The sequence below is a fragment of the Elephas maximus genome, chromosome 9 (assembly GCF_024166365.1).
Source record: "Elephas maximus indicus isolate mEleMax1 chromosome 9, mEleMax1 primary haplotype, whole genome shotgun sequence".
Lineage (NCBI taxonomy): Eukaryota > Metazoa > Chordata > Mammalia > Proboscidea > Elephantidae > Elephas > Elephas maximus.
The window spans coordinates 29172877-29189888 of NC_064827.1; the positions used below are offsets into that span (position 1 = coordinate 29172877).

Below are 17012 nucleotides of genomic sequence, written 5' to 3' on the forward strand. Positions count from 1 at the left end.
ATTTTTTGTTAGGTGTGTTATCGAGTAGTAATGCAACTTTGTGGACTTTGGGACCATCCGGTTTTAGCAGTGAGAGTCTTATTTGAAATGAAAGCTGCTAAGATAAAGCCAAATGCCATTACTTATGGTTATTATAATAAGGTGAGTAGGGTTGAAATTAGGCAATATATGCTGCTTATTAGGAACAATTTTTTAAATACTTATTTATGACATCTCTCTTAGAGGAGATTTTGGAGCTGTAATTTTTTATGAGTGTGTGCGTATGTATACATATATTTTTTAAATCACCAATTCCTAATAAACATTATTTTTACCTTTAGGTTGTTTTGGAGAGCTCATGGCCTAGCAGTACCCGCAGTGGTATTTTCTTATGGACGAAGGTACGGAATGTGGTGCGTGGCTTGGCACAATTTAGGCAGCCACTTAAAAGGACTGTGCCAAAGTCACAGTTCTCCTCAATAGCAGGTAATACGTGTGACTGGAAAGATGCTTTGTTGTTGACCCGTGAGCTTTTATAGGCATGTGAACTCTTAACTATTTGAAGTAAAAAACTTGGATGAAATTTTTCTTGATAATGGCATGCACAACTAGAGACAGGAATTACCTTCGTCCGAAATACTTTTTGTCATTTTCAGAAATTTAGAAAGTGTTCTGCAACTTTAAATGCACTGTGGGCCATTCATGCTTAGTTTCAGAGGTCGTCAGTGCATGGGTAATTGAACTATTGTCCTTATCTTTAGCTCCTCAGAGTGCCACAGGTGGAAGTGATGGGGACACGGTGAGCCACGGGAGCGTGGATAGTTCTAATGATGCTAACAGTGGGGAGCACACAGTCTTCGTCAGAGATTTAATCAGGCTTGATTCCACTGATAATCACTCTAGCACAGGTACTAAAATCTGGATTTTACTAACCCTCCACTTACTCTCATGTTGTCTTTTCGTTTTTTTAAAAAAAACTTTTCCTTTCTTGAGTTTGTGCAATATAAACATTTTAAAAATACTCTCTATTAGTAAGGGAAGAAATTACGCCTCTTACCTCAGATCACTTCTCTTTATTTCCTGTAGTGTAAAATGAACGTTGGAGTGCTGTTCACAAGGCTGTAGTGTGATGCTTCCGAAACAGTCTCTTTGTATTTGTTCGTCATTAATTTGTGGAAGTGCACAGCGTAATTGTTAAGGATTGTGAGCTAATGAACTTGAACATTAGTAACACAGCTTGTAAATCTTTTTTTTACCAAATGGAAAATTCTTAAAGCTTTGAGATTACGAATATTAAGGAGGGAAGAAAATAAGTCAAATGCCATGAGAAAAGATATTTGATTGCGTATTTATTAATTTAAGTAACACTGTAAAAAACCTGAGCAACCACAGAAGCTATTTTTTACATACGTAACTATGGGCATAACCTGTTTTCTGAAGGCAGAAGTAAGTGTAATTAAAGCAGCACATTGGACAGGTACCTGCGTGTCGTACATCCTTCTTGTGTTTTTGTTGTTGTTGCTGTTGTTAATATCTCAAGCTTTTCTTGAAAAAGATTCAGAGTCTAATTCCTGTGCTTCTTCTGATGAACTTGTCTCAATGACTGAAGTACCCTTTTCTCTGCTCTTTGTTGCTCTGCTTTTTGCTCTGTGCTGTTTCTTGGTGCTGCATTTGTCCTTGGCTGTCACGGTGTGGGGTGCAGACAGACATATATGACGTGAAGCCGTGGATACACGTGTGCATTAATTCTACCCTTGAATGTTAACTACTTCAGGTAATTTCCCATTTATTAGGTTAAATTTTGCTGACATGCAAGGGTGGGGGAGAGACCTTGTGCTGTACTTTAAGTATTATTACAAGTAGAAAACAAGTTTAGTTTTCCTGGTTTTTCTTCTTCAAATAAGTGTAATCATACAGACTCCACTAAAAATATCCAACTAACAGTTTGTGGTCAGTTTGCACAACATACTCGTTATCACATTTGAAAATACACTGTGCCTTGCTTTAATTCTTATTTCAGGTTAGTTTGTAGCATCAGTGTGTCAAGCAGTGTTATGGGCATTATTGAATTTATTGTTGTGTAAGAAGCTGTTAGGTGGTTTTTGCGTTTTCAAACTGGTCCATGGAATTCTGTGTTAAAAATTACCTTCCCAGCCCCTGGACACCCTTTTAGCTCGATAATGAAGTCACTTTTGAGGTTTACCCTTCAGCCAAAGATTAGATAGGCCCATTAAGAAAATGAGACTAAAGGAGCATATCAGCCCAAGAGCAAGGACTAGAAGGCAGGAGGAGACAGGAAAGCTGATAATAGAGAACCCAAGATCAAGAATGGAGAGTGTTGACATGTTGTGGGGTTGGTAATCAATGTCACAAAACAATATGTGTACTAATTGTTTAATGAGAAGCTAGTTCTGTAAACCTTCATCTAAAGTACAATAATTAAAAAGGAAATCTTCTTGTAAGCATGTCTAAATTGTTGAAAGTCAACATAAGACTATAAGTTTTGATCATGTTTACAAATTAACTTTATTTCAACAAGCAGCAATTTTTGTGACTTTCATTTTAAAGCTCCCTTATTGTGCAGATGAATTACCTTCTGTATGTTTGCCCGAATATTTATAGGAGAAATGGATTTCATTTGTGAAAAACCAGTGAAATAATTTTTTGTTCCGAAGCCAGTTTACCAGGAATAATAATAAACAACACTCTAGATTTTTAAGTTTGTCTCATTATAGTGGCAGCATAGTCCTCCTTTAATGGAAAAAATGACCTCTAAGTCATTCTGAGAATTGGTATAAAGACTCCAATAATTGGGGAAGAACTTTCAGATCCCTCTTTCATTTATGTCTTTTCAGCTGCACTTTCAAACGACTGAAGCCCAGATACTGAATTTACAGTGATGTTTCTCTATTGGGTTTCTGGTGATGTCATTGGATACTTTGAGAGGCTTCGAGCTCAGATACTCAAGTTGCTCTTTTCATTAAGGATTGTTTGTTAGAGTCTTCCTACTTGGTACCTGATATTGAGTTGGTTAGCTTGTTAGGGACATACTTAGGTTTAACGAGTTTACCTAGATCCCAGTCCAGTGTGGGTTTCATGGCACCATATTGCTTTACTAGATTTGCCGAGTGGCTGATAAAAATGTGGCTGAAGTTATTCTAAAGAGCAGTATTTGAAGAAGTTTAGTTCTTTTGTTATATGGCACACCCAAAGTTTGAGTGGCAATGAAGTAAGTGATAGAAGTTGGAAGATGTACTACATATTTTATGGGTCTTTCAGTGACATCCTGTATACTGATTCTCTAGTAACTGGTCTTACTTTCAACTTTAAATTATAGAACTTTAAAGCCAAAATAGATGTTTTAAAATCTTTAGCTTGAAGTAATTTAAAACTTACAGCAGAGAATTCACATATATCCTTTATCCAGATTCACTCATTTTTAGTTTGTCTTATTTACTTTATTGTTTTCTTTCTGTATACTTGTATTTTTGTTTCTCAGTCATTTGAGAGCAGGTTGCATACTTCATGCCCTTTTTCTATACCTCTTGATACTTCAGTAGTATTTTCTGTTACATACCCACAGTATAGTCATTAAGCTCAGGAAAACGTTCCATATTTCCATTTTGTCAGTTTTCCTAATGTCCAGTTGTAGTACTTTGCACCCCTGTCTTCAGTCTTCTTTAACCTGCCACAGTTATCCAGCCTTTCTTTGTCTTTTATGACCTAGACCTTTTTTGAAGAATTTAGTTCAGTTATTTTGTAGTCTGTTCCTCAGTTTGAGGTTGTCAGATGTTTTCTTGTGATTAGGTTATGCATCCATGCCTATACTGCATAGTGATGCTGTATCCTTGTCAGATGATCATATCCCAAAGGCACATCATGTCTGTCTGCCCCTCCTTTGTGTTATTAATTTTGAGCACCAGGTCATAGTGTTTTCTCGTTTCTCTATGCATAGTTACTATTCCCCTCTTTGCAGATAATAAGCAGTCTGTGAGGAGACTGTCTCAGACCATGTAAGATTCTCCTCGTTCTAATCACAGTTTTCTCTTTTAAACATGCCAGGGTGGGGGAGAGACCTTACGCCGTATTTTAAGTATTGACCCGATTTTTACTAAGAAGGTTGCAAAAGCAGTGATTTTGCCAACTCTGTGACTCCCTCTAGTTTATAAGATGACATTTTATTGTATGTGAAAGATTCCCTTTTTTTCTTTTGTATTTATTTTCAATATGGACTGATGGGTTTCTGTTTTATTTAGTGGATTATTATCCATTACTGCTCTTTATATTCGATCCTCAAATTATCACAGTGTTGACCAGTGAGAGCACCTTTAAGCTGGTTCCTATGTCCTTTATATGTGCCCCCGTTACGTTTTGAGCACTCCTTTTTGGCATGACAAAATGACCCTGATTCATTTTGTACCTTCCCTGCCTACACTCTGGAATCAGTCATTTCTTCAAGGGTTGCAGCTTCCTGTAAGTGGAGCATAGATTTTAGAAACCAAAATCTGGGTTCTACATATGGTTACTGCTACCAGGGTGTTTGCCTTTAGACTCTTTCAGCAGATAGAGCTAGAAAATATGTCTGCGTATTTGAGAAATACTTACAATTCCACTCCAGCCTTACAAGACAAATTATTCTTTGCTTCTCCTCATTCCTTTTTTTGTAAAATCTCTCATTCCACAGTAAGAATCTTGACTCTCAGCTACATCATCACATTTACTCATTTGTACAATCCTACAGTACACATAAAATAGTTTCAGAATTGCTATACCTACTTCTCTCTAAGAAGAAGCTTACTAAAGAGTTCAGGATTTTATTATATATCCTTAACGCTTAAGGTGTATTTCCAAAGTTATTTGAGTTCATCCTCTCACCAGTCCTTTCAGTGTGGTTATGTTATTCATATAAAATATACTAGGCTTCATCTGTTTCTGTTTCCATTCAGTTTTAGCCCCTGCCCCCGTATTTGTTGATTTATTTTAATATGTAGAAATTAATACATTTCCCAAAATAAAAGTAATACAAATAGCCATACTTAGAGAAGTTTCCTCCTCCTCTTAACCTTTTCACCCTATTCTTCCCCACCTCTTATAGGTAACCAGTTGTATTGTTTTCCAGTTTAGAATTCTTATATTTCTTTTTGCTAAAGTAAGCAGATACGTATGCTTTATTTTCATTCCTCCTCACAAAAGGCACCATGTTATAGGTGGTCTTCCAAAGAGACTTTTCAAAACATCTTGTCCAAATATATTCACTGACAGATAAGAAAATTGAGATTTAGTGCTTCCAAATGAGTAATGGTGTTTAGTCTTCGATGTTCTTATTTCTATTGTTCTTTGCTTCTTATCATTGCTTAAAAATGCTCTGTGTGCTTTGTGGGCTTTCTTGTCTTGCTTTTCTCCAAGTTTAATTGTGGTGTAGATCAGTGGAATTTCCTCTTGATATTTTTTAGGTGGATAGTAAGTGTATGAAAACACTTATATGTAAGCCTGCATTCTTTTTAACAGGTGGTCAGTCTGACCAAGGCTATGGGTCTAAGGATGAACTTATAAAGGATGGTGCAGAAATTCATGTGCCTGAAGAACAAGTAGCAAGAGAATTGACCACTAGAGCAAAAATGCAAACAGAAGGTTAAGTACTGATGTTTACCAGCTTTACTTAGAAAAATACCTGTGTTAATTAAAAAGCTTATTTGATCATTTTGGTGATAACTTTCAGAAATACAAGGTGTGGCTTATAAGACACTATGTACTATTATATAAGGTAGTCTTTATTAGTCTGAATTTTTGAAGAGACTCTTAGAGACTGCATTTTGCAGGAAACTGCAACCCAGTTGAGGTATTCATTTGATAAAGTGACATAGCTACTTTGTGACAGAACCAGGACTAAACTTTGAGCCATCAAACTGGTATTCCAAACAAAAACAAAAAAAAAACAACCATATTGCCGTCAAATCGATTCCAACTCATAGTGACCCTATAGGACAGAGTAGAACTGCCCCATAGGATTTTCAAGGCTGTAATCTTTACGGAAGCAGACCGCTACATCTTTCTTCCCTGGAGCAGCTGGTGGGTTCTAACCACAGACCTTTTGATTAGCTGCTGAGCACTTAACCATTGTGCCACCAGGGCTCCTTATTTGTACTCCAGTGCCCTTTTTATTTTAAAATGCTCTTTCACTAGAAGTAATTCGGATATCTAAGTGGGTTTTTTTCATTGGTAGGTCAAACATAGCCGCTGTCGTTTTCCGGGTTTTCTAGGACCCACTGAAGTTGCTTTGTAGTAATCATCTTAGGGGAGCACAGAGGAAGATCTGGCCTCCTGACAACAAGCTCTCCTCCTTATCCTCATGCACAAAAGTGCACGCTTTTGATGATGCCACTTACTTTATGCTCCAGAGTTACGTAGAAACGAGCCCCTCTCCTCGTTACCAAGTAATGAGGAGTGTAACTGAAGGCTGAAGCTCAAGTTAGGATGATTGGCTACTAAAATAAAGCATTTATTTCAGTCAGTATTGATAGCGTTTATGGCATACAGTAAATCAATAATAAAACAGTCGTGTATTCACCCATTTCCCCCCAACTTGGAGAGAAAAAATATATAAAAATCTGTATGGTTTCTGTTCAATATTGACGAAAGCAGAAATGGTAACATCTAAATATTTTATTCCAGAGGTCTGTGATATCTCTGCTCTTGTGACCAGTCAGTCACAACCTAGTCCAGAGCCACAGAGCCCCAGTGAATCTCCTGCATGGGGCAGCAGTATCGTGAAAGTTCCATCTAGTGTATTTGATATCAACAGCAGGATAAGTAGCACTGGTGAGTCTCTGCATGTTGGTTATTAAATATTCTTTACAGGTATGTATGTGTCTTTATTTACTTAATGGTAATGGGCATGCAAAAGAACCAGAATTAAGTTTAAATCCTAGAAATGGGCTAAAGAAGTTAAAGTTGTTATCTATAAGTATTTAACTTTTTAAAAAGTGAGGATATGTAGAGTGTTTAGTGATTTGTTTTTATGCCTGTTTTCAGTTTGATCCCTCTTTTTCATTGTAGATAATGAGGGAGGATTGTAGGGCCTCTACTCATCCAGAACAGACAGGTAGTGATGTGATCGATTGTCCAAAAGGCTGTGGGTGGCTGGGTAGTTCCTGTCGCTGAAGGGGAATATTCATATCACTTCTACTGTACACAGATGTACCAGTGAGTCTTTAATTTTGGCCCAGTTTTTATAGGTACCCTGAGCCACTTCTCATCTGCAGTTAAGTATTTGTAACTGATAACTCTGTTGTGTGTGACTCCCTTGAAGATTGGGTTTTTTTAGTTTCAATTATGTTGTATGTCTCCTGCATCCCCTTAAGACATACATCCATGTATATGATTTTAAAGGACAATGAAGTTGGCCGTTTCTTCTTTGCCCCACCTTAGCAGTAGCTACAGTTCACTTCTCCAAAGTCAGCCGTCTTATCTGTAAATGTAGCTATTGTGTGATTTCACAGAAAAGAATTTGTTCAGCTTTTTAAATCAGTGTAGAAATCCTCCTTATTCTAATGTCTTTTCTTTTTGTATTTACTTGATACGGAGTTTGGTTTATTATGTTTTTTGGGTGGTGCTCAAGAGGTGGGACTAAAGATTTTTTGGGAGGAGAATTGATACATATGTTCTAGACCCCATTGTCCCAAGCTATTGGGAAAAAGAGGAGGGCAGAGTTTTCTACATCAAAGTTTTAAAATCGTCTAAGAATATTAAACTAGAGATGGCCTGAGTACTGGTGGGTTTCCTTCCCTTCTTATCTGATTTCCATAGTTCATCTAGGCAGATTTGTTCTATTAAGAGAGGATGATGTAGTAATGGAGCTTTAGCCAGTATACGAAGCAATCAGATTCATTATAAGACTGAACAGAATATGCCACCAATTTCCTGCAAATACTATGAGATCCAGTAATATTTGCAAAGATCCGTTTCTCAAATTTTGATAGAAGTGTTCAAAACCAAAAACCAAATCATTGCTGTCAAATTGATTCTGACAGAGTAGAACTGCCCCATATGATTTCTTAAGGAGCGGCTAGTGGATTTGAAATGCCAGCCTTTTGGTTAACAGCCTGAGCTCTTAATTACCGTGCCACCAGGGTGTTCAAAGCAGGTACAAATTTTGGAGTTGTAAAATGGGCTAGCTTAATCCCCCCACAAAACTTTAAAATCTTTCTAAATACATATTATTAGTTCTATTTAATTGGTATAATTGTTGGTTGTCACTAGGTTAGAAGATTAAAAAGAACCTTTAAATCAATTTGAACAATTAAAAAAGACTATATCAAGTGCAGCTCTTCCCCCGAAGCTCCAAGGTTATTGTGCTTTAAAAAAAAAAAGATAATTCTAAATAGGTATGGATAGACTTAAGTTCCAATAATGATTCAAATAGGAAGTAGTTTTTGGCCTTGGAGTGAAAAATTGCATAATAGCAAAGAGTAAAAAGACTGCTTGCTTCCCCCAAAGCTGAGGGAGGTTCCTGCAGTCACCGGCATATTTTGTGCCACTTGATCCAGTAAGGCTACGACTTCTGTGAGGGCGGGGATCCTGTCTGTGTTCTTTGCCATTGTATTCCTAGCACCCCATGCAGTGGGTGCTAGGGGGCATTCACATATTCGTTGAAGGAATGAATATATCTGAAAATTTTTTCAACTAGTCAGGTTTTATCCATCATCTTGGAATTTGGCAGTTCTAATCGCTCTGTTCTGGATTCTTATTTGGGGGCAGTTCTTTTACTTTGGAACAGTAAGGTTTAGTTATAGCAAATATGTAATTCCTTCCTGATTATAAATACCTGGTATATATTTATTTGTTGAATTGAATACTTGAAAGCTAAAAATAAAAGAGATTATAATTTTTCAGGTCTGCTGTTTAACTGAGAATACCTTTTTTAAATTGAATGTAAGACTCTTAAAATGTAAGAAATATTTAAAGACCTATATTTATTGATAAATGTATATTTTTGTGAACACTACACATGTCTACAACATATATTGAATGATCCTTTTTTTTTTTCCATGTGTGTATGATTTTAAAGAGGCTGCGCAGAGGCTGAAAGGCTGTCTGAGAGGCAGGATTGAAGTCTTTTTTGTCCTTTTTCCTTTATACCTCTTGTTATTTTCTGATTCTTAACTCTGAGCATGCATCACATTTGTAGTCAGAAAAACATTTTTGTAAACATTACATTAGAAATTAGGGACTAATTTTTAATAATCGTACTTTATTCTTTTTTAGGTAGTACAGCAAATGTGCCATTTTCTACTCCAGATCCAGTCGCAGACGCAGAGTTCAGTGAAGTTACTGATCTTAAGAAGAGTAGTGACAGAGGAGAAAAAAGACAAAAGCTTTTTCCAGCGAGGAGTTGCAGTTTCAGTTCTGAAAGTCGAGCAGGGATGTTGCTTAAGAAGAGCAGCTTGGATCTGAATTCAAGTGAAATGGCCATCATGATGGGAGCAGATGCCAAGATTCTGACAGCGGCATTGACGTGTCCTAAGGCTCCTCCACTTCATGTCTCAGAACCACAGAGCTTGGAGAGTGTTAGCTGCCATCCAGCTGATACTAGGACGCGTGTGTCTGAAAGCACTTGGGAGTCGGAGCACAGGTCATCTCCGGTGTTAGAGATGCTTGAGGAGAGCCAAGAGCTCCTAGAACCCGTAGTTGATGATAATGGAACTAAAGCTACCATGACACAGGATGCATGTGATAGTGTACAAAAGGATGATAATAGTAATCAGTGCAGAGACTTGAGAGCAGAACCCAAAGATCCAGTAAATAAGAGAAATAGCTTCTACGGTGTTGCTAAAGCTGTCGAAAGAGAAGATGTGGAAGCTGGGCTGGATCCTTTGTCTCTTTTAGCCACTGAATGTACAGGAGAAAAAACCCCTGATTCTGAAGATAAAATGTTTTTGCCAATGATTGCACGTAATCTAGCTGATGAAATCGAGAGCTATATGAACCTAAAAAGTCCCCTGGGTAACAAGTCTTCTAGTATGGAATTACATGGAGAGGGAAACAAGGAGTCTGCCACTAGCACTGCATTTCTTCACCCCTTGGAGAGAAGACCAAGCCTACCTGTAGATCATGGCTCCTCAGCACAGAAAAATCCTGAAGGTGAAAAGAGCGCTCCTGTGGTGTCCAGGTCTAATACTTTTACTGGGCATTTCAAGCAGCAAACTCCTTTTCGATCGTACAAGGAACGTCCAACTTCTTTATCAACACTGGTGCGTTCCTCACCACATGGCTCGTTGAGCTCTGTAGTAAATTCCTTATCAGGGCTAAAGCTGGATAATATACTGTCAGGGCCCAAGATCGATGTCCTGAAATCTGGTATGAAACAAGCTGCAACAGTAGCCAATAAGATGTGGGTAGCCGTAGCATCTGCTTATAACTACTCAGATGATGAGGTAAGAAAGTTTTATGTATATAGTCTGTCTGATACTGAAATGTTTGCAGTTTCTATTTTTTCATACATTATTATTTAGAGATGTCTTGTTAGTTTGGTTTTCATATTTTAAAATTTTACACATATTCTCTTTCTTTTGAAATGACTTGAATACACATGTGAGAAAATTAGTAATGTAAAAATAGAATATCAGGACCATTGCCGTCAAGTCGATTCTGACTCATAGCTACCCTATAGGACAGAGTAGAACTGCCTCATAGGATTTCCAGTGCTGTAATGTTTGTGGAAGCAGACTGCCACATCTTTATCCCGTGGAGCAGCCGGTAGGTTCAAACTGCCGACCTGTCGGTTAGCATGGCAGCTGAGCCAACAGGGCCTCTTTATATAATTCCATATTAGTCTAAATTAAAACGTTAAGTTTATTTATTTGAAAACACTAACAGTTAGTGTTTGGATCAAACATTAATGCCATATTAATGATGGAGTGAACCCATCACTTTATGGGTACTTTTAGAGTCTTCAGAGATGTGTGTGTGGTTTACAAGAAGTCCTGGTCCTTAAAACCAAACGGTAATTTAGCTTAACCAGTAAGGAATGTCTGCCTTGAGCATTGTGCTTTTTTAAGGTCTGTCTGTATGCGATCTAATTGACAACAACAACTCCAAAGATAGAAAACTTAGAGGGCAGTGAGTTTATGTTGGTAATAGGGAGGAACAACTCAGAAGAGGGTGAGAACTGCTGTACAACTCTAAGAATGTAATCGGTATCACTGAATTACACGTGTGGAAACTGTTGACTTAGTGTATGTTCTCCCCACAATAACTACTAAAATGAATTATTTTAAAAATCATTGTAAAGAGAGTTAATCATTGGATCTCTCTATGACAATAGAGGAAATCATTTTTTTTTTTTTGCCGAAAAAGATTTAATTGAAATTTCACCATGTTCAGAAAATTATACACTACTTGTGTACTTCGGTAGAAAAGACATATCTATAAATGTTTACTAGTATTGTAACTAGTATGTTCTAGGTACTGTCATAAATTATATCTCTGTTTTGAAATATGAATATGTATATACATATATTTAATTTTCATATCAACCCCCTGAGGTGGGCACTGTTGTTATCCCTGTTTTATAAATGAGGTATCTGAGATGTTTTATAAATGAGGTTAGCTTTCCAAGGTTGCACAACCAGTGAGTGGTAGAACTAGGATTTGAAGTTAGGAAGATTGATTTCAGAGTCTATACTCTTAACCACTCTCATAGCAAAGAATGGCGCGATATCTAGAAGAGGTTTCAGTATAGGGCTGTCCAGAAAAAACAAATCGGATGATATCTAAGCTTCGTTTTGAAGGACAAATTTGAAATTTTACGTTCGTCAAGGTGATGAGGTGGCAGAAGGGTAAGGGTGTATCCGAGAGAGAATAATATGAAAAACATGGAGGCTTAAAACAGCATGAATTTGCAAGATAAGATAATCAGTTTCAGATTGCTAAAGCTCTAAATACAAGTATAAGACATGGAAACAGAAATTGCAGAAACAAAACTTATATACCATTTGAAGGAAAACTTTATTCTATGGACAAAATATTAATTGAATTAGAAGTATAATATTGAATATCAATATGACGACAAACTTCATTTTGTATTGAAAAAGCTAACAAAGTCAGGGAACAACAAAACAAGCTAGGTTCCAAAGTGTTTTCACCTGGCATTACAATAAAAAACAACAGAATGAGCCATTTAATTTTTGAAATTTAAATAATATAAAAGATTTAATTACACTAAAATAAATTACATGAAAGGATTAGGTTATGAAAACTATGCCTAGTATGGAAATGTTTTGAAAATAATGTATTATGTAATAATGTGTGGATATTTTAAAAACACTGGAAAGATACACTTAAAGATTTTGATCATACTCTCTGGATCTTGGTATTACAAGTGTTTTTAATTTCTTGTTTTGCCTCTTTGTGTTTAAAGTGTGTTTTATTATTTAACATGGTTTTGTAACAAGGAAGATACAAGTCTTTCTTTAAAGTGAACACCAACTAAGAAGGGAACTCTGGTTATGGAGATGTTTGCTATCTAGACCAAAGTTCCAACAATCACTATATAATAGTCAAGAACTGCAGTGTTGAGAACTTTATTCATGTTTTAGTCCTGTAATAGTGTCGGTTGTTATTCTGAACAGTCATATTCCCAGCTGAAATTATCACAACAGCCTTTTTTGAAAAGACTCATATTATCCATACTTTTCAGGTGAAATGATTAAAAGTTAGAGAATCTGAGTAATTTCTCCAAGGTCACATACCTAGTAAAGTGATGGAGAGCTGAGATCAAGATCCGGCTGCCTGACTCTAAAGCCCCTATTCAGCTTGTACTGGAATCCCTGATTCCTTTGACAACAGTGAGCTCCGAGAATTCCTTTATCAAAAAAAATTTTTTTTTTTTTTATGAGAGTAGTATTGAGAGACACCCCACGCCCCAAACATACACCAAGGGCACAGCAAAATCTTTTGGCATTAAGTCGTTGCTTGAATGCATGCTTGAATATAGAAAGGAAATTCCCAGTAATAAAAAAAAAAATAGTGAGAAGAATTCATGATTTTAAGAAATTTGGAGACAATGATTTATTAAGGCTTATAGAGGAGTTCAGTTCTGAGAAGGGTGGGGTAAATATATTCCCGTAGAGAAGGTATCACTTATGTATGTGGAGTTTTATTCTTTTCAATTAAAGGAGGAAACCAATAGAGATTACAGCTTCCCAGCTGGCCTAGAAGACCATATTTTGGGAGAGAATATGTCGGCTAACATGAGTATATCAGGGTTGGTCTCGAGTGAACTTACCCAGAGCAACACCAGCCTTGGCAGTAGCAGCAGCAGTGGAGATACAGGAAAATTGCATTACCCAGCAGGTACGGGGAATGAGGTTTTTCTTCTTCCTTTAATCCTTGTTTATTTGTTCTCATTTAGTTACCCATCCCCCCTCCCCAGTGCAATAAATCCCATTTGTTGAGGTGATCTGATAGATTTTTAATCATTTTATATGATATGCAAGTACTCACCAATTTTGTCTTTAGTTGTGTATATTTGTGGATTATAACATTAGTTCTCAAACTTTTGTATGCATTAGAATCACCTGGGGAGTTGGTTTAAAAATATATACAGGTGTCCAAGGCCTTGGCTAGGAATTGTGAGACTGTATTGTGTATTTTTAACAAGCCGTCTTGGTGAACCAGACGTATATACCAGTGTTTAAGAACCCTGGATTTTTCATTGAACTTTTTTAGCTCTCAGTTCCTATATGGTGTTTTTAAAAAATTTTAATTTCAAACATGTTGAAAAGTTGAAAGACTCATATAATGAACAATCTTATATTCTCTAGTTATATTTAGTTAACTATTGTTAACTTTCTGTCTCTATATATACATGTATATATACACATATATTTTTATACTGAGCCATTTGAAAATAAATTGCAGATGTCATGACATTTTCCTCATAAATACTATGGTATGCATTTTCTAAGAATAAGGACATTCTCCCACATAATATATTATGACTTCTAATGCTTCTCTCTAGGTGAAGTTCAATATCCAAGAGGCATAAAAGGGCAGGACTTTGAAAAATCAGAACATGGTTCTTCTCAAAATACTAGCATGTCTAGCATCTATCAGAATTGTGCAATGGAGGTAAAAATTTTGTATTCTTCCCATAGTAAAATGGATGTGAGCATATTATGTTTCTATTTCAGAATGGCGTTTAATAGAATTCCATGACACCCTTGTGGCCAGAACAATAAAATAAATATTTTTTTTGAATTTGCTTGGTGTCTTAGGTAAGCAAGGTAGTGAACTGGTGATTTTTGCATATAAAGTAATAGAACTGCTGATTCCATATTTGATCAGTAGAATAAATAAAACTCTGTGCTTATCTCAGGAAAATGGCCCGTTAAGATAAATTTTCACCATTGTTGTTAGTTATCGTTGAGTCATGTTTGACTCATGTGGACTCCCATTGTATGCAGAGTAGGGCTACTGCACAGGGTTGTTAAGGCTGTGACCATTCAGAAGCAGATCACCAGGCCAGTCTTCCGAGGCACCACAGGGTGGGTTTAAACCGCCAGCACCTTTTGGCTAGTAGTTAAGGGCTTAAACCATTTGCATCACCCAGGGATCCTAGTTTTCACCACAGATGTTTTCAGTGTCTGCGTTTTTCTCTTCTTAGGTCTTGATGTCAAGTTGTTCACAGTGTAGAGCTTGTGGAGCCTTAGTTTATGATGAAGAAATTATGGCTGGGTGGACTGCCGATGATTCAAATTTGAATACAACCTGTCCATTCTGTAAAAGCAACTTCTTGCCTCTTCTCAACGTAGAATTTAAAGACTTGAGGAGTTCTGCGAGGTTAGTATTGCAAAAGTTTGCTTAACTATTTACGAGGTAAGTCCCCCACCCCTACCCCACCCCAGAAGGTGTGACTCCTGGGAGAGCGAAATATTCGTGATATGTTCCAGGTGCACCTTTCCTTCCTCTTCTTCACCTTCAGTATTTGAGTAGAAAATACTAGCAATTTAGAATTAGATTTTGATTAAATATTGTCAGTAGTAGTTAATTTTTGGAACTAAACTTTATAGATAATTCAAAACTTTAATATTAGGCATTATTTTAAACCTTCCTTCTGCCTCAATGACTTATTTTGTCTACTAGAGACAAAAAAGGGCGAGGGGGCTTCAACTCTTCCCATAACTTTTTGCCACTTTCTTATAATGCTCTGTACAATTTGTGAAATGATAAAATTCTGGGTGATCAAAAGGAGATTAGCTGACCTATGAGGTAAATAATCACTCATTAAATAATTGTGTGTTTGGCAGCTATATGCCGACCTCAGTAAGTATTCTTGATATTTTATTTTATGGAGCAAATGAACTTTTTACTATTGTCTGCCTTTAGTTGCTTTTTTAAACGTCGAGTCGTAGAGGCGTTTCCTCTCTCTTTTTCCTTTTAGCCTCAGGTGTGGAACTGAGTCAAATCTATTTCTAATTCCCGACCCACTATCATCACTGGAAAAGCCCTGTTTTACTCCTCTACCCGCCATTCCCACTCTTGTTCTGTCATCCAGCAAAGACGCCGACTCTGGTGTGTGTGATACATCCTTGATTATATGTCCTTATGAAGTATGTAGGGTTGTTTTGCGTGATTATATATTTTTGATTTACATAATTGAAATTATGCTGAAATTTTTCAATTTCTTATTTTTTATTACCAAGTTTAAAATCTGTCTGAGCTACTGCATGTACATCTAGTTTATTCCTTTCCTCCTGCAGGAAGTTCATACCTTATTTTACTTTTCTGTTATCTTAATGTTGATACTTTGGTTGCTTCCAGTTATCTGTTACTACAGACATCACTGCAGTGAAGGTCCTTACGCATGTGCCCTTCAGGATTTGTGCTGTACTTTCTCTCAGGAAAGCATTCTTAGTAGTGAGATTATTGGGTTGTTTCCATACGTGCTTGTACTAAATTCTAGAAGTTTGCTTTCCAGATGGCCACCCCCACCAGTAGTGACCAAGAATTCTCATTTGTGTACGTCCTTATTAACATTTCCAATATCACTTTTCTAATTTTTTCATTCTAGTAAGTATAAAGTGGTATCGCAGTTTTTTAGTTTGAATTTTTCTGAGTGCTGTTGAGTTTGAGTATCTGTCTTACCTAGTGCTGCTGTAACAGAAATACCACAAGTGGATGGCTTTAACAAAGAGAGATTTATTCTCTCACAGTCTGGGAGGCTAGAAGTCTGATTCAGGGTGCCAGCCCAAAGCGGGGAAGGCCTTCTCTCTCTGTCAGCTTTGGGGAAAGTCCCTTTCATCAGTCTTCCCTGGTCGAGGAGCTTCTCAGTGCAGGAATCCAGAGTCAAAAGGATGTGCTGTTCTCCTGGCTCTTGTTTCTTGGTGGTATGAGGTCTCCATGTCTCTCTGCTCGCTTCCCTATTTTATATCTTAAAAGAAATTGACTGAAGACACAACCTAATCTTGTAAGTTGAGTCCTGTCTTATTAACATAACTGCCTCTAATCTTGCCTCATTAGCATCATGGAGGTAGGACTTACAACACATAGGAAAATCACACCGGATGACAAAATGGTGTACTTTCATACAATACTGGGAATCATGGCCTAACCAAGTTGGCACAAATTTTGGGGGGACACAATTCACAATTCAATTCATGATAGTATCTCTTCTGCTTGGTCTCTGACTTGAGTATGTTTGATATTAATTCCCTATCAATATAAGATGTTGCATATATCTTCTCTGTCTGTAATCTCTTAATTTGCTGTATTGACAGATGTCCTTGGTTGAAGAAAAATCATTAATTTTGATGTCATCATCCATTAATTTTCCATCTTTTGATTTATGCTTTTGGAGTCTCATTTAAAAAGTTGTTTTCCATCCCCAGGACATAAAAGGACATGAATGTTCTCATATCGACTTTATACTTTACCGTTCATGTTTAGGTCTTTAATCCATCTGGAGTCCACCTTTATATATGATGGTAGGGATACAGCTTTATTTTTGTCCACATAATGAGCCAGTTTTCCCA

The 17012-nt window shown here is 36.9% G+C and overlaps 1 protein-coding gene across 3 annotated transcripts in view; it reads left to right on the forward strand.

Annotated features, from left to right (window-relative positions):
• Positions 1-17012, forward strand: part of DENND4C (DENN domain containing 4C) — a 130690-nt gene that overhangs the window by 86401 nt on the left and 27277 nt on the right. For 2 of the 3 annotated variants that reach the window (XM_049895036.1, XM_049895038.1), the window contains exons 18-26: positions 13-141; positions 321-465; positions 741-887; positions 5488-5610; positions 6652-6798; positions 9244-10412; positions 13155-13332; positions 14000-14109; positions 14645-14820. In XM_049895036.1, coding sequence (XP_049750993.1) covers positions 13-141; positions 321-465; positions 741-887; positions 5488-5610; positions 6652-6798; positions 9244-10412; positions 13155-13332; positions 14000-14109; positions 14645-14820 — 2324 coding nt within the window. The remainder of the gene's footprint in view (positions 1-12; positions 142-320; positions 466-740; positions 888-5487; positions 5611-6651; positions 6799-9243; positions 10413-13154; positions 13333-13999; positions 14110-14644; positions 14821-17012) is intronic. The other variant, XM_049895037.1, reaches the window with a different exon arrangement.